General features: G+C 48.2%; 1 protein-coding gene across 3 annotated transcripts in view; it reads left to right on the top strand.

Annotated features, from left to right (window-relative positions):
* Nucleotides 1–18,228, top strand: part of zswim8 (zinc finger, SWIM-type containing 8) — a 197,350-nt gene that overhangs the window by 53,318 nt on the left and 125,804 nt on the right. For all 3 annotated transcript variants that reach the window (XM_038782798.1, XM_038782796.1, XM_038782797.1), the window contains exon 4: nucleotides 13,041–13,135. In XM_038782798.1, the coding sequence (XP_038638726.1) occupies nucleotides 13,041–13,135 (95 nt within the window). The remainder of the gene's footprint in view (nucleotides 1–13,040; nucleotides 13,136–18,228) is intronic.

The raw sequence follows: 18,228 nt of genomic DNA, 5'->3' as shown, positions 1-18,228 counted from the left end.
TAAACCAAAGGCCAGACTTCTCGAAGGTGGATGTGTAAGATCCCATGGCACTATTTCAATTTGTTCTCCTTTACCCCCCCCCCCCCCCACCCCAAACCAAACAATATTTGCATGCAGTTGCATGCTCCTCCTGTAGGATGTGGGTGGTGAGGGATACCACTGGTGTCCCCGCTGACTATACCTGTGGGAAGTGCACCCAACTCCAGCTCCTCAGAGACCGTGTTAAGGTACTGGAGCTGGAGCTCGATGAACTTCGGATCATCCGGGAGGCAGAGGGGGTCATAGAGAAGAGTTACAGGGAGGTAGCCACACCAAAGGTACTGGACAAGAGTAGCTGGGTTACAGTCATGGGAAAGAAAACTAACAGGCAGACAGTGCAGGGATCCCTCGTGGCCGTTCCCCTTCAAAACAAGTATACCGTTTTGGATGCTGTTGGGGGGGATGACCTACCGGGGGAAGGCCCCAGCGGCCAGGTCTCTGGCACTGAGTCTGGCTCTGGGGATCAGAAGGGAAGGGGGGAGCATAGAAAAGCAATAGTAATAGGAGATTCAATGGTTAGGGGAATAGATAGGAGATTCTGTGGTTGCGAGCGAGACTCCCGAAAGGTATGTTGCCTCCCGGGTGCCAGGGCCAGGGATGTCTCTGATCGTGTCTTCAGGATCCTGAAGGGGGAGGGTGAGCAGCCAGAAGTCGTGGTGCACATTGGTACCAATGATGTAGGTAGGAAAAAGGGTGTGGAGGTAATAAACAAGTTTAGGGAGTTAGGCTGGAAGTTAAAGGCCAGGACAGACAGAGTTGTCATCTCTGGTTTGTTGCCGGTGCCACGTGATAGCGAGGCTAGGAATAGGGAGAGAGTGCAGTTGAACACGTGGCTGCAGGAATGGTGTAGGAGGGAGGGCTTCAGGTATTTGGATAATTGGAGCGCATTCTGGGGAAGGTGGGACCTGTACAAGCAGGACGGGTTGCATCTGAACCAGAGGGGCACCAATATCCTGGGAGGGAGGTTTTCTAGTACTCTTCGGGTGGGTTTAAACTAATTTGGCAGGGGAATGGGAACCGGATCTGTAGTCCAGCAACTAAGGTAGACGATAGTCAGGACGCCAAAGCACGTAGTGATGCAGTGGGGAAGGTAACAATGACAAAGGAGAGTACTTGCAGGCAAGGAGATGGGTTGAAGTGTGTATACTTTAATGCAAGAAGCATCAGGAATAAGGTGGGTGAACTTAAGGCATGGATCTGTACTTGGGACTACGATGTGGTGGCCATCACGGAAACTTGGATAGAAGAGGGGCAGAAATGGTTGTTGGAGGTCCCTGGTTATAGATGTTTCAACAAGATTAGGGAGGATGGTAAAAGAGGTGGGGGGTGGCATTATTAATTAGAGATAGTATAACAGCTGCAGAAAGGCAGTTCGAGGGGGATCTGCCTACTGAGGTAATATGGGTTGAAGTTAGAAATAGGAAAGGAGCAGTCACCTTGTTGGGAGTTTTCTATAGGCCCCCCAATAGCAGCAGACATGTGGAGGAACAGATTGGGAAACAGATTTTGGAAAGGTGCAGAAGTCACAGGGTAGTAGTCATGGGCGACTTCAACTTCCCAAACATTGAGTGGAAACTCTTTAGATCAAATAGTTTGGATGGGGTAGTGTTTGTGCAGTGTGTCCAGGAAGCTTTTCTAACACAGTATGTAGATTGTCCGACCAGAGGGGAGGCCATATTGGATTTAGTACTTGGTAATGAACCAGGGCAGGTGATAGATTTGTTAGTGGGGGAGCATTTTGGAGGTAGTGACCACAATTCTGTGACTTTCACTTTAGTAATGGAGAGGGATAGGTGTGAGCAACAGGGCAAGGTTTATAATTGGGGGAAGGGTAAATACAATGCTGTCAGACAAGAATTGAAGTGCAGAAGTTGGGAAAATAGGCTGTCAGGGAAGGACACAAGTGAAATGTGGAACTTGTTCAAGAAACAGGTACTGCGTGTCTTTGATATGTATGTCCCTGTCAGGCAGGGAAGAGATGGTCGAGTGAGGGAACCATGGTTGACAAGAGAGGTTGAATGTCTTGTTAAGAGGAAGAAGGAGACTTATGTAAGGCTGAAGAAACAAGGTTCAGACAGGGCGCTGGAGGGATACAAGATAGCCAGGAGGGAACTGAAGAAAGGGATTAGGAGAGCTAAGAGAGGGCATGAAAAATCTTTGGCGGGTAGGATCAAGGAAAACCCCAAGGCCTTTTACACATATGTGAGAAATATGAGAATGACTAGAGCGAGGGTAGGTCCGATTAAGGACAGTAGCGGGAGATTGTGTATTGAGTCTGAAGAGATAGGAGAGGTCTTGAACAAGTATTTTTCTTCAGTATTTACAAACGAGAGGGGCCATATTGTTGGAGAGGACAGCGTGAAGCAGACTGATAAGCTTGAGGATATACTTGTCAGGAAGGAAGATGTGTTGCGCGTTTTGAAAAACTTGAGGATAGACAAGTCCCCCGGGCATGACGGGATATATCCAAGGATTCTATGGGAAGCAAGAAATGAAATTGCAGAGCCGTTGGCAATGATCTTTTCGTCCTCGCTGTCAACAGGGGTGGTACCAGAGGATTGGAGAGTGGCGAATGTCGTGCCCCTGTTCAAAAAAGGGAATAGGGATAACCCTGGGAATTACAGACCAGTTAGTCTTACTTCGTTGGTAGGCAAAGTAATGGAAAGGGTACTGAGGGATAGGATTTCTGAGCATCTGGAAAGGCATTGCTTGATTAGGGATAGTCAGCACGGATTTGTGAGGGGTAGGTCTTGCCTTACAAGTCTTATTGAATTCTTTGAGGAGGTGACCAAGCATGTGGATGAAGGTAAAGCAGTGGATGTAGTGTACATGGATTTTAGTAAGGCATTTGATAAGGTTCCCCATGGTAGGCTTATGCAGAAAGTAAGGAGGCATGGGATAGTGGGAAATTTGGCCAGTTGGATAACAAACTGGCTAACCGATAGAAGACAGAGAGTGGTGGTGGATGGCAAATATTCAGCCTGGAGCCCAGTTATCAGTGGCGTACCGCAGGGATCAGTTCTGGGTCCTCTGCTGTTTGTGATTTTCATTAACGACTTGGATGAGGGAGTTGAAGGGTGGGTCAGTAAATTTGCAGATGATACGAAGATTGGTGGAGTTGTTGATAGTGAGGAGGGCTGTTGTCGGCTTCAAAGAGACATAGATAGAATGCAGAGCTGGGCTGAGAAGTGGCAGATGGAGTTTAACCCTGACAAGTGTGAGGTTGTCCATTTTGGAAGGACAAATATGAATGCGGAATACAGGGTTAATGGTAGGGTTCTTGGCAATGTGGAGGAGCAGAGAGATCTTGGGGTCTATGTTCATAGTTCTTTGAAAGTTGCCACTCAAGTGGATAGAGCTGTGAAGAAGGCCTATGGTGTGCTAGCGTTCATTAGCAGAGGGATTGAATTGAAGAGCCGTGAGGTGATGATGCAGCTGTACAAAACCTTGGTCAGGCCACATTTGGAGTACTGTGTGCAGTTCTGGTCACCTCATTTTAGGAAGGATGTGGAAGCTTTGGAAAAGGTGCAAAGGAGATTTACCAGGATGTTACCTGGAATGGAGAGTAGGTCATACGAGGAAAGGTTGAGGGTGCTAGGCCTTTTCTCATTAGAACGGAGAAGGATGAGGGGCGACGTGATAGAGGTTTATAAGATGATCAGGGGAATAGATAGAGTAGACAGTCAGAGACTTTTTCCCTGGGTGGAACACACCATTACAAGGGGACATAAATTTAAGATAAATGGTGGAAGATATAGAGGGGATGTCAGAGGTAGGTTCTTTACCCAGAGAGTAGTGGGGGCATGGAATGCACTGCCTGTGGTAGTAGTTGAGTCGGAAAAGTTAGGGACCTTCAAACGGCTATTGGATAGGTACTTGGATTAGGGTAGAATAAGGGAGTGTAGGTTAACTTCTTAAGGGCAGCACGGTAGCATTGTGGATAGCACAATTGCTTCACAGCTCCAGGGTCCCAAGTTCGATTTCGACTTGGCTCACTGTCTGTGTGGAGTCTGCACATCCTCCCCGTGACTGCGTGGGTTTCCTCCGGGTACTCCGGTTTCCTCCCACAGTCCAAAGATGTGCAGGTTGGGTGGATTGGCCATGAAAAATTGTCCAAAATTCTATGATTTATCTAGGACAAAAGTTCGGCGCAACATCGTGGGCCGAAGGGCCTGTTCTGTGCTGTATTTCTCTATCTATCTATCTATCTATCTATTTATACCTCAATCAACATCATGATCTGCACATAATTACGTTGCTAATTTTGGGAGCTTCCTGCGCACAAGTTGACTGTTTTCCCACGTTACAACGCTGCAGATAAACCCCACTGGCTGTGAAGCACTTTCACATGTCTTGTGGTCATGACAGGTGCTATAGAAATGTAAAATGTTGGGTGTAAAAGGTCCTTGAAGAATACAATAATGCTTTAATGTTGTACCTGGGTTTATAGTCTCTGAGGAAGTACTGTCCGGAGAGCTGAACCGGTGAATTGTATGCCTGTGTACATGACACCGAGTCCTTCCTGCTTATTTCCTTTGTTCCCATTTCTTTTATTCTATTTTTTTTTTGGTCCGTGGATCCATAATCGGGATGTGCCTTTAAGCAGAAGACTCGCTGCAGCAGCCTGCTTGTCAGGACACTGTGCTCCAAGGTTTTGTGTTTGGCAGAGGAGAAGCCAGACTCCTCGGCACTGAGTGGATCTTAGGAACCAGCTTTGGAGGGACTCGGTTTGATTGGTACCTGGCAACCGGTGGGTTGGCCAGGAGCAGTGTTCTGCCTGACAGCGGTCCGTGATTAGTTCCTGTGTGATGTTTTCTGAGAGGACTGGTTGGAAAAACCTTGGGTGTGTCCCGCCTGCTTGCTGAAGTGAAAGAACTGATGTGTTGCGAGTGTATGGAGAGTTGGGCGCAGTAGAAAGCTGGGGGTTGGGAAAGGGGTAGTGGATAGTCAGTTCTATTTTTCTGACTGTTCAATTACAATACTGTACAGAGTAAAAGGTTACTTGTGCTAAAGTTACAAACCTGGTGACAATGGTTTATTGGGCTCAACCAAGGACCTTGAGTATTTGAAATAAAATTTAATTCCACCTGTGTTGCGACTGTGGGTCAAATGGGGCTGGAATTGGCCATCACTGGCCCCCGGTGTTGTGACAATTCACCCTAACTTTTAAAACCACTCACCATGACAATTTTTAGTCTAAACTATATTTCTTAGTGTCCAGTTTTCAAACTTCCAGTTAACCAAGTTAATTCTTGTGAATGGTATTTTGTTTCATGAACTTAATTTCTTGACTTATTAGTGTATCTGTGGCGATGGTTCACACGGCACTGTTCTGCCTTGCAGTACATGCTGGAGAGTGTTTTGCAGGCATTTCCTGTTCTGAACTAATCCAAGCAGGAACAGAATAGTTTGAACAGGAAGTGTCGCTGAATTGCCACAGTGTTTTGAAGTGCTGTGCTTTGTGTCCCGTTTTTACATCCTCCATTTAACAAGCAAACAGCAAAGCTTTACACCACTCGAGATTTACCTTATTCCATTACCCAGCGCACACAAATGAAGGCAGTTACCTGGGCGGGAGATGGGGAGGCAAGGCCCCTTTTTCCCCAGTCCTAAAGTCGAGGCTGACGCTTCACAGCAGCACTGAGGGGGTGCTGCACTGAGGGGGTGCTGCACTGAGGGGGTGCTGCACTGAGGGGGTGCTGCACTGAGGGGGTGCTGCACTGAGGGGGTGCTGCACTGAGGGGGTGCTGCACTGAGGGGGTGCTGCACTGAGGGGGTGCTGCACTAGGGGGGGTGCTGCACTGAGGGGGTGCTGCACTGAGGGGGTGCTGCACTGAGGGGGTGCTGCACTGAGGGGGTGCTGCACTGAGGGGGTGCTGCACTGAGGGGGTGCTGCAGTGTTTGGGGGGGGGGGGGGGGGGGGGGGGGTTCCGCTTCTCAGACCAGATGTTGAACTGACGCCCCAGCTAACTGATCCTGTGGCACTATTTCGAAGAGAAACAGGGGAGTTCTCCCTGGCAACCTGGCAGATATTTATCCCTCAACCAACATCACAAATAACAGACTATCAGTCATTATCACATTGCTGTTTGTGTGGCCTTGCTGTGTACAGATTGGTTGCCGTGTTTCTTACATGACAACAGTGAACAGGAGTGTAATGGAATACTCTCCACTTACCTGGATGAGTACGGCTCCAACAACACTCAAGAAGCTCAACACCATCCAGGACAAAGCAGCCCCGCTTGATTGCTCCCCCTTCCACAAACATTCACTCCCTCCACCACCGACGAACAGTAGCAGCCGTGTGTACCATCTGCAAGATGCACTGCAGGAACTCACCAAGGTTGCTGAGACAGCACCTTCCAAACCCACGACTGCTACCATCTAGAAGGACAAGAGCAGCAGATACCTGGGAACCCCACCACCTGGAGGTTCCCCTCCAATTCACTCACCGCCCTGACTTGGAAATATATCACCGTTCCTTCACTGTCGCTGGGTCAAAATCCTGGAACTCACACTCTGACAGCACAGTGGGTGTACCTACACCTCCAGGACTGCAGCGGTTCAAGAAGGCAGCTCACCCCACCTTCTGAAGGTCAACTAGGGATGAGCGATAAACGCTGGCTGAACCAGCGACTCCCACATCCCATAAATGAATTTTAAAAAGGTGCTATATGAATATAAATTGTTGATCATATTTTTTAGAGTACCCAATTAATTATTTTCCAATTGTGGGGCATTTTAGCGTGGTTAATCCACCTACCCTGCACGTCTTTTAGGGTTGTGGGAGTGAGACCCCTGCAGACACGGGGAGAATGTGCAAACTCCACGTGGTCAGTGACCCAGAGCCGGGATCGAAACCGGGTCCTTGGCGCCGTGAGGCAGCAGTGCTAACCACTGCACCACCGTGCGGCCCCCTGATCAACGTTTCTGAGATGGGCACCTCTCACTTGACACTTGTCAGGCTGCAGGGTTGATGGGTGTCGCTACCTGTTTTGTTAAGGGCCGGCAACGTGACTTTGGGATGTTGTAAAGCTGCAAATCAATTGCAAGAGGTTGTTGTTGTTGCATTTTTTATTCTTGCGGTGCTGTCACCAAAGTGATTAAGACTGTTGGAGTTAAACCTGCGCTAATCAATCCAACGCAGCAATTGTTTTTAAGCTTGGCGGCCTTGAGGGAAGAGTTTCCAGTGAATTGCCCTGGCAATCTCCCAGAATATCCTTTGTCTGAGAAATGTGTAAACTTTAGCTAGCATGTAGCCAGACCTGGTCACAAATTACTAGACTGGCAGGCTTGGATGTGGCTGTCCAACTCGGCAAACCCAATGAGCAATTGGCGCGATTCTAGTCTTAACGCCCCCCAGCGGTAACTGCTCATAGAATGGCAGGGTGCCCACTTGGTAATGCCATAGGAGCGTTAGAAATGGCAGCAGGAAGCGGCCATTTGGCTCCTTGAGCCTGCTCCACCATTCAATAAGATCACTGCTTACCTTCTACTTCAAATTCACATTCCCACCCTATCCCCGTATCCCTCGGTTCCCATCGTGCTTCAGAATCTGTTGATCCTAGTCATGAATGTGCTCAATGATTGACCATCCACAGCTCTCCAGAGTAGAGACCTCCAAAGATCCATAACCCCCCACACCCCCCCGAAAGTGAAGAAATTTGTCTTCATTTCCTCAGGTCTAAATGACCAATCCCTTATCCTCAGACAATGTCCCCTAGTTCTAAACTCTCTGGTTAAGGGAAAGAGCATCAAAATGCCAACGCTCTTTTAAAAAAAAGTTCATGTTTCGGTGTGATCACCTGTTGACTCCAGAGAACACGGTCTGGTCAATCGATTGCAGCTCGCCACCATCTTTTCGTCTTTCACAATTGGCCATTAAGAGTAGATTGTCACAAGACTCGTGAATTTGGGCCGAGTGGAGTTATCTCGGTTAGCACTGCTGCTTCACAGCGCCAGGGATCCCGGTTCGCTTCCAGCCTTGGGTGACTGTCTGTGTCTGTGCGGAGTCTGCACTTTCTCCCCGTGTCTGCGTGGGTTTCCTCCGGGTGCTCCGGTTTCCTCCCACAGCCCAAAGACGTGGAGGTCAGCTGGATTGGTCGTGCTAATATTGTCCCTTAATGTTCGAAGTTGTGCACAGGTTAGGTGGGGTTATGGGGCTGGTGGGGGGGGGGGGGGGGGGGGGGGAAGAAGAAGAGTGGGCCTAGGTGGGATAATGATCGGATAACCTCTTTTCGTGATGTGGCTAAATATTGACCAGGATAACTCTCCTGCCGTTCTTCGAAATAGCGCGATCGGATATTTTGCATCTGCCTGAGCAGCAGATTGGGCCTCGGTTTAACGTCTTGTCCAATAGATGCCACCTCTGACAGTGCTGCACTCCCTCAGTACTGACCCTCTGACAGTGCGGCACTCCCTCAGTACTGACCCTCTGACAGTGCGGCACTCCCTCAGTACTGACCCTCTGACAGTGCGGCACTCCCTCAGTACTGACCCTCTGACAGTGCAGCTCTCCCTCAGTACTGACCCTCTGACAGTGCAGCTCTCCCTCAGTACTGACCCTCTGACAGTGCAGCACTCCCTCAGTACTGACCCTCTGACAGTGCGGCACACCCTCAGTACTGACCCTCTGACAGTGCAGCACTCCCTCTACTGACCCTCTGACAGTGCGGCACTCCCTCAGTACTGACCCTCTGACAGTGCAGCACTCCCTCAGTACTGACCCTCTGACAGTGCGGCACTCCCTCAGTACTGACCCTCTGACAGTGCAGCACTCCCTCAGTACTGACCCTCTGACAGTGCGGCACTCCCTCAGTACTGACCCTCTGACAGTGCAGCACTCCCTCAGTACTGACCCTCTGACAGTGCAGCACTCCCTCAGTACTGACCCTCTGACAGTGCAGCACTCCCTCAGTACTGACCCTCTGACAGTGCGGCACTCCCTCAGTACTGACCCTCTGACAGTGCGGCACTCCCTCAGTACTGACCCTCTGACAGTGCGGCACTCCCTCAGTACTGACCCTCTGACAGTGCGGCGCTCCCTCAGTACTGACCCTCTGACAGTGCGGCGCTCCCTCACTACTGACCCTCTGACAGTGCGGCACTCCCTCAGTACCGCACTGGAGTGCTGGCACTTATTTCCTTTGTGCTCAAGCCCAGGGGTGGGAGTTGAACTCTAGTGAGAGTGCTACCCACTGGGCCATGACTGACCCGTATCTCGCTAGATGGGGACTATAGAGACTCCTTACTGACCAAGGCAAAAAAAACCCCAGCTGCCTTGGACCTGGGGGGTGTTGACCAGTTTATACGGGTTCCACACAGGCAGAACCTGCAGATTCTGATTATGACTTGAGATACGTTAGGCGCCTCTATTTATTTGGATAACTGTATGTAGATTAGGCCCAACTCATTCCTACCATTTCATGGACATGTTTTGGGGCATGCACAAGACCCATCAGATCACTGATTTGGAATTGGCTCCAAAATTCTGGTAAATTGATTGACGATGTTTGAAATTGGTGTTTAAATTGTGAATGGTCATTTTTGTTTTTGCTAAGGCAGCATGGTGGCGCAGTGGGTTAGCACTGTTGCCTCACGGCACCGAGATCCCAGGATCGATCCCGGCCCTGGGTCACTGTCCGTGTGGAGTTTGCACATTCTCCCCGTGTTTGCGTGGGTTTCACCCCCACAACCCAAAGATGTGCAGGCCAGGTGGATTGGGCACGCTAAATTGCCCCTTAATTGGAAAAAACGAATTAGGTACTCTAAATCTTTTTTAAAAATACAAATTTTTGTTTTTGCAACACCGAGCATTTATATAGCGCCTTTAACATAGTGACTACATCCCAAGATGCTTCACAGGAGCTTTATCAAATAAATTTGGCTCTGATCGCGCATCAGGGTGATGGGGCAGCAACTCGGTCAAAGTGGTGGATTTTAGAGAGTAGAGGGAGGTTTGGAGAGGGGATGTCGGAGCACAGGGAGGAGAGGGTGATGCAGAAGAGAACCAGTGAGTCAGTAATTAAAGACCGAAAATGCTGCAAACATGCAGCAGCATCTGCGGAGAAAGAAGCCGTGTTAATGTTGCGAATCGACCTGCAGTACAATCCCAATAGCTGTTTGGACAAAGCTGAGAATCGTTCCGTCAATAGACAAATTGGTGTTTGTTCAGCGTGTTATTTGTGTCTCTGTTTTAAGTACAGTGAATTGCTTTGAAGTGCAAATGATTGTTTTAGTTCATGCAACTAAACACCAAATGGCCACTTGGTGTAGGCAGCAGGATCTCTCAAGCGGCAGTGAGACAGAACGCTGATTTTGCTGGTGATTTTTGGTGATGAATATTGGCTAGGCCACGGATTGGCGTTTCACAGCTCCAGGGTCCCAGGTTCGATTCCTGGCTTGGGTCACCGTCTGTGTGGAGTCTGCACGTTCTCCCCGTGTCTGCGTGGGTTTCCTCCGGGTGCTCCGGTTTCCTCCCACAGTCCAAAGATGTGCAGGTTAGGTGGATTGGCCATGATAAATTGTCCTTGGTGTCCAAAAGGGTTGGGTTGGGGTTGCGGGGATGGGGTGGAGGCTAGGCTTCAGTGGGGTGCTCTTTCCAAGGGCCACGCAGACTCAACGGTGTGTACACGTGGAGTTAGTAGACCTCTGTGAATTACTTTAATACAGGTTTTTCATCGTCGGACTGGGGGCGGGGTAATTTCCGCCGGAAACTCCCTTTGCCGGTTCAGCAGCCCAAGTGGCCGAGCTTTGCCTACGTTCCTTGTTGGTGACCTCGCAATGTGTCAGGACTTTATTGAAGTGAGGGAAAATGGAAAATGCTGGATCGCAGGTCTGGCAGCATTCTGTGGAGAGAGAAACCTGAATATGTACGACTTCTTCGGAAGAGGGTTCCAAAGAAGAGTCATATTGAACCCTTCAGCCTTAACTCGGTTTCTCTCTCCACAGACGCCGCCAGTGTTTTGCTTTTATTTTGGATTCTGGCGCAGTTAATTTGGGGAATGTAAACATTGACAGCACTGAGGAGAGGAGAAGTCGACATTCATCCAGATGTGTCGCTGGCATTGAAGGTTGCTGACAGATGGTACAAGCACAACTTTCTGTCAGAGCTTCCTATTCCTTAGGGCGAATATTGCCACCTCTTCCTTTTTGTTCGATGGCCTATGTGGTGATATGCATCACTGTAAATACACAAGAGGTTAATGTAAATACACTACGACTAAGTAAACACTAGAGGGAGCATCAGAGACGTCATGACATGCAGACATACAGCTAATAAACACATAGAATAAGACATGGCCAATGGGCAGTCAAGACACCCAGAGGTGACACTATCACAAGGGGGCATTACACAACCCATATATAAAAGGACAGGGCACACATGCTCTGTCTCTTTCCGCAGGTGACACTTCGAGAGTAGGACAGGGGCAGATCAGAAGCCTCACACCCACCACGTGGCTTAGAGCAGACTGGTTAGTTAGACTGAGTTACTATAGCAAGATCAGCAGGAGAGTCAAACTCATAGAGAACTGTGCTAATGGTTCAATAAATCACATTGAACTTACTTCAAAGTCTGGAGTATCTTTTGGTCAAAGCTGGATCGAGTTGCAGCCTGTGTTGTCCCAGAGTAGATGACACAACAGCCTAAATTAAGGTTGCAGAATCTGTGCAATATCTGAGCTGGGGCAACACCAATACTTTTGTTCGTGGTTACTTTCAGGAATTTTGCCAAATCTTATACTTCCTTTGTTGCATGGCTGCCTGCACTGATAGATCTTGCAAGCTTTCCAATGGCATCTCTCTCAGATTTCTCCCCTCATGCTGAATCCTGACTAACGTGGGTCCCATTGCTTGATTACGCTCCCAGACTCTCTTTGACGACATTTGCCACTTGTCAGCCCAATCGCACATTCTGGTATCTGCTAACTTGTCGATACCCATCCAGCAGACCATCATGCTCAGCGATTTGCGTGCATTTCTTATGGAGTTGCTGTCTCGATTTAGATCTGCTGAGATTGTCCAACATTTTCTATTTTTGTAATACTTACTACCATCTGCCGGCTTGGCGTTGGTCGGAGGAAGTTACAAACATGTTGTGGTTTGGTTGCACTTCGGCTGGGAGGAATCTGCCCAGTTGGTGGTCCTGTAGGGTGGGCTCGCTGTCCAAATTTGGGTTTACTGCCGGTATGTGGCTACTTCCTTGCGTGGGCTGTGGCTCAGGGTGGTTCAGAAGGCATTCGATAACTTGGTAAGCACATCTGACGGGAGGAATCTTTCCCCCCCCCCCCCCAAACTTACTTCAAGACGTTGATGGATACTTTTTGGAATCCATGACTTTTGAACAGGCACCCTTTTGAGACACTGACACCGGACACGGACACACACACACTGTGGTGTAGAGGTGGTGTTCCCACCTGCAGCCAAGTCTGAAACTGGGGGCTGTAAATATTAGATCATAAATAAACCTATTGCGAGGGCAGCACGGTGGCGCAGTGGTTAGCCCTGCTGGCTCACGGCATTGAGGTGCCAGGTTCGATCCCGGCTCTTTTATCATTGTCCGTGTGGAGTTTGCACATTCTCCCCGTGTCTGCATGGGCATCGCTTCCACAATCCAAAGATGTGCAGGGTAGGTGGATTGGCCACGCTAAATTGCCCCTTAATCGGAAAAAAATGATTTGGGTACTCTTAATTTAGAAAAAAAAATGAATAAACCTATTCCGGAATTCAGTGGAACCTCCTTGAGATTGCAGAACCCTCTGCCGAAGGAGGCTGTTGGTCGAACAGTCTCGGGGAGACTATTTAAGGGGAAACAGGATTAAGTAGACGAGGGAGAAAGGGACGGAAGGTTAGGCTGATAGGACTGGATGAAGCAGGTTTATAATGGACTGTGTGTGCTGTATAAACACTGGGCCGGGACCCCATTTTGCCAATTTGGCCTTTTTGTTTTTGGCCCTCCTTCGCCAACATTTTTAATTCAACAATATATTTCTCATCCTCAGATTGTACTCGTGTCTGGCGAATGGCAGTGCCGATGAATTCCAAAGGGGGGAGCAACTCTTCAGAGTGCGCGCAGTCAAGGATCCGCTGCAGATAGGTAAGCTGTTAATTTTAAAATGTCAGGCCCCCCCCCCGTGAAAGGGTGAAAGGTCATGTGTTTTCCTGAGCCATCCCTGCTTCACAAACATACAAAGGTTTTGGAGGGTGGCCAAGTGTGACAGGTTAGTAAGATCACCCTGCGTGCCAACTTGCAAGAGGAGATTTGCGAGGGTGTTGCCAAGTCTGGAGAACCTTAGTCAATGGGGGAAGATTTAGGTGGAATTACTTTCTTTAGAACGGAGGAGGCTGAGGGTAGGCTTAATTGAGGTATGTAAATTCATTAGGGATCTGGACGATAGGAAGGCCCTGTTTCCCTTTGCAGAGAGGTCAATAACCGAGGGGGAGCGTCAACGTCTTACAGAAATTGTCAATCGGAAATGGGATGAGATGGGCGACCGTTTTTCTCTGACAGCCCCGTTGGGCTGAATGGGCGTCCTCTGGCTGTGCATTTCTGATTCCATAGTAAGAGGTTTTCTTATTTGTCATCTCTTGGCTTTGTTTAACTTGATTTTCCCCTTAACGTTCGGTTGTCGCTTTTAGATTGGGAGTGGTTGTTGGGGGGAGGGTGGGCCAGGCCAGGCCCTAATCGGACGGTAGGATTTATTCTGCTTGCATGGACTATTGCCACCCTTGCCTGCCCTGTTGGCCATTTAATCGCGCTTTTATCTGTCTAGCTGTCGGTGAGTTACCATTGCCAGCGGCCTTGGACTATCACGTTGCAACTTGTGATTCTGCAAAAAAGAGAGTGAAATAGAGGGGTTGATTTTTCACTTATGTGATGTGGGGGTCGCTGGCTGGGCCAGAATATATTGCCCATCCCTAATTGCCCTTGAATGGAAAGACATTTCAGAGTCAACCACATTGCTGTGGGTCTGGAGTCACTCGTGTTGGCCAGACCAGGTAAGGATGGCTGATTTCCTTCCCTAAAGGACATTCATAAACCAGATGGGTTTTTACTACAACTGACAATGGTTTCATGATCACTATTAGGCTCTTAATTATGGATTCTTTTATTGAATTTGAGTTTGACCATCTGCTCTGGTGGGATTGGAATCCGGACCCCAGAGCAAAACTCTGAGTCTCGAGATGACAAATCCGGTTACAATAGAACTACACCACTGCCTAGAAGTGTCTATTTGTGAATTCTATTGAACCAAAACATGGACATTGTATTTCCTGTGTGGGGATTTTCAGTCTGAGCAGAAAGCTTCCACATTATTGGCTATACAGTGAGATTTTACACACAGCTCCTATAAACGATTGCACTAAATGTTCGAAATCTTCTGAGTCTTGGGGTCATGTTTCATGAGCTGCGAGTGGATTGCCATTTTTGTAGGTTTTGAAAGAGGTTTCCCACTGAGGTATGCCTTGGTGCAAAATGCAGCGATGGAGAAAATGGCGCAGTAGATTCCGTCGCCAGAAGGCACCTTAGCCGAAGGCTTGATTGGGGGCAGGATTGCCGAACCGGACCCAAAAATCAGGGCGGCCGGGGTTGGGTGGTTGAAGCGGAGGCCACGGCAACACTTTCGAATTGGTTCGATGAAGAGAGGATGAGATGATATCGGAGCAGGGTAGGCGCAAAGGGCGGAATCTGCCGGCGTTTCCGGTTACGCTGGAGTCAATGGACCTTTTGAAAGGCTCGCCGTATTTCACAGTCCCTGCTGCAACACGACTGTGAAATTCAGTTTGTGGAATTAGGACTATTGCTGTGTGAAGGATCTGTAATGGAGCTGTATTAAAAGAGCACTTGATGCTGTGATTCCCATATTAATTAGTGAACATGTGAGCTGGGGGCTGGTTTAGCACACTAGGGGCTGGTTTAGCACACTGGGCTAAATCGCTGGCTTTGAAAACAGACCAAGGCAGGCCAGCAGCACGGTTCAATTCCCGTAACAGCCTCCCCGAACAGGCGCCGGAATGTGACGACTAGGGGCTTTTCACAGTAACTTCATTGAAGCCTACTCGTGACATTAAGCGATTTAAATTTCATTTCAATTCTATCCCAGGAAAATCAAACACCAAGTGAAATTTATATCTTTTTAAATCTTTTGTTAATTTTTTTTGGAGGGGGGGGGGTTCTGTCAGGGGCCTTGACACTTGCAGGATTCCATGACTATATTGGTGTGCTTCCAAATGAAGTCACTAAGAATATCCAAGCATGTGGAGTTTATGTATTTGACATGGAATTGCAGCTCCCGTTGAACGTGTGCTCACTTGCCCGAGTCCAAAGAGTTGCTGACGAGAGCTAAAGCTAAGAGACTCCACAGATATATCTGGGACACTGCTGATCTTTAACTCCGAAGCAATGGGTGGACCCTCATCTCCTCGAGTAGGAAGGTCCTGGGGTCAAGCATTTTATTGCAAGAATGGTGCGTGTATTCTAGGCTGACACTCTGGTGAGGGAGCAGTGCACTGCCAGAGACCCCATCTTTTCTTTTTAAACATTTTTTTAGAGTACCCAATTATTATTTTTTCAATTAAGGGGCAATTATAGCGTGGCCAATTCACCCACCCTGCACATCTTTGAGTTGTGAAACCCACACACAGAGGGGGAGAATGTGCAAACTGCACACGGACAGTGACCCGGTGCTGGGATCGAACCCGGGTCCTCGGCACACGGCGCCATCTTTTCAATCAGGCGTTAACTGGGGCCTATTCGGGTGGACCGTGTTTGTGAAACAACAGTGACGACACTTAAAGACGTGATTCATTGGCTTTGAAATACTGAGGCTCCATGAAAATGCAGGGATGCTGTGTACGTGTGAACCTTCCTTTCTCTGCTTCCTCTTGTGTATTCCCATTCTTTTTCTCAAGGGACTGAGTGTTTAAGAGGCAGCGCTGGAGAGAGTAAAGTTAGACTTCCAGCTTCCAATGACTGTTATTACCAGGCTAGGCAGTGCATAAAGAAGTGCTCCAAGTATAGGCTTCATTTCAACAGAGGTGCTATTTGCTTGAGGAACCGTTTAGAAAAGTAATTTCCACCGCGCCACCGTGTAATTGCTTTTGGCCAGGCATGCACCAAAGGGGCAGTTTAAATTACTTTATATTTGCAAGACATTACAAAGTTGCTTAGATGCACGCACGGGGATGTGCTAGTTTATTGCTGGCTATTTTTCGCTCAGAACTAACTACATAGCACTGGGAACTGAGGTTGACCCAGTAACTGTGGCAATGGGTTTGGAACCTGTTGTTGTTTTTGTGTGGCTGTTTTCCATGCTGTGTGTGTCAGATCATTTTCAATCTGTAAGGGTTTGACTGGGACCTGTCCTGTAGCTCTTCCTACATTTGCTATGAAGCCTCACTGTGCCCCCATCTGGACCCAAGCCACTCCTCTCTTTCCTATGTCTCTTACAGCCGTTACAATTTCCCCTTGTTCACACGGCTTCGTGGGTACCGACAGGACTTGCCCCTTTCCTGAGGACTGGGCAGATCCTTACTCCATGTCCAGCTGTAATCTTACCAAGTGCCCTATTTTTGATTGACCATTTGATTTTTAGGCCTGCGCCCTATCTCACTCCACCCTATCCTGCTGAGTGATACTTCTGCTTTCCTTTGTTAACCGGCCAAACCGAGTACTTTGCTTCACTGACCAACCTCTCAATGAGCCCAAACACTGCCTGTTTTGTCTGTCATCAGCCTCTGCAAACAGTTCGCCTTGTGCTATGGTTTGAGGTTGGCCATTTTAGATGGAGCTTTATTTTTAGCAGATCAGTTTGATTCCTGTCTTCAAAGCTCCCCCCTCCAGCGGCTCTTACGCATTTCTCAAAATCTACAGTTTTCAGCAAAGCGATGCTCGGTTTAGAGAAATCTTGTTAAACTTTTATCGGGTGCCGTGCTGAGCTCCACAACGCGGAGCTAAAGTAGTCATGGCGCATTGTTGGCGATTCCTCCGACTTCCATGCAAAGGAAGCGCCCAACAAGGATTTGGTAACTGAATAAGTGGCCAGGGCTGCAATTGTTCTGAAATGTTCTCTTGGGTTTGTGTCCTCTGCAGTGCAAACGGACGTGAGTGCTGCTATTCCAGTTTTTGTTTAATAACATGACTGAACGTGGTCACTGGGTACACATAAACGGGAAACCGGCGAGCATCGGGGGAGTGGGCTCTTGTGTTAGTAAGAAGTCGCAACCTGGTTTCTGTCTTTTTTTTTTTACATACTAGCCATTGGGGTTTGACATACTGTACGCCATTGATGATAAGCCTGTAATGAAGGTGACATTTATTGATGCAGTCTTAGTTTTAAAAAAAAACTAACAGTTAACAACCTAATTCTAAAACTTGTTGTAAATGAATGATGTCTTCTCTCTGTTTATTGTGCCATAAGCAAGTGGAGTATGATTCAATTGTCACTGACTACACTCTGGTAACTCGGCTAAAGTCGCCATAATGTGTGACCAGCAGTTGGGAGTTGGCAAACTGTTTGACTGGGCCCGGTCCTGACTGGAACTGTCCACATTGTGACCATTGACTTGGCCAGAAAATAGCAATCGGAGGGACCTGGAAGAACAAGGCAGTGCAATAGAATGGGTCAAGGTTGGGGGGAAGGGGGCACATTTGTGAAAGGAGTAATCTGTCAAACTTCTGAGATCTCCCATTGTTGGAAACAAGTTTTGAATGTGTCATGTGTGTGTGATGACTTTTTGGCCCAACATTCAAGTTCTGCTTGGCGTGAAAAACCTTGCCCGTAGAGTATTGTAGGGAACAGCAGAAACGTTACAGCGCAATAAAGGTTTGTTTGGTTAAAATACTTGGTAGTTATGTCCGAGCTTGAAGAATGTTTGGTTTTGTGTCGCATATCCATTCCGATGGTTTATTTAGCGAAGGAACGTCTCAATTGGGTGTGACTAAGAATAAGTTAAAATGGTGGATCCTTGACTGGAATTGGAGCGTTTCCCTACATTTTTCATTCTCCTTTTTAAATACATCCACCAAGACCATATTTTGTACAGATATAAAACTGTGCTGGTGTTATGCCCCTTCCGTTCCTTCCCCCCCCCCCCCACTCACACACACACACACACACACACACACACACACACACACACACACAATGTTACTTGGTGTTACTTCAGTCAGGGACTGGTTTAGCACAG

Source organism: Scyliorhinus canicula, chromosome 22 (genome assembly GCF_902713615.1).
Source record: "Scyliorhinus canicula chromosome 22, sScyCan1.1, whole genome shotgun sequence".
NCBI lineage: Eukaryota > Metazoa > Chordata > Chondrichthyes > Carcharhiniformes > Scyliorhinidae > Scyliorhinus > Scyliorhinus canicula.
Note: the sequence above shows the minus strand (reverse complement) of the source record. Positions and strands in the feature narration are given on the sequence as shown.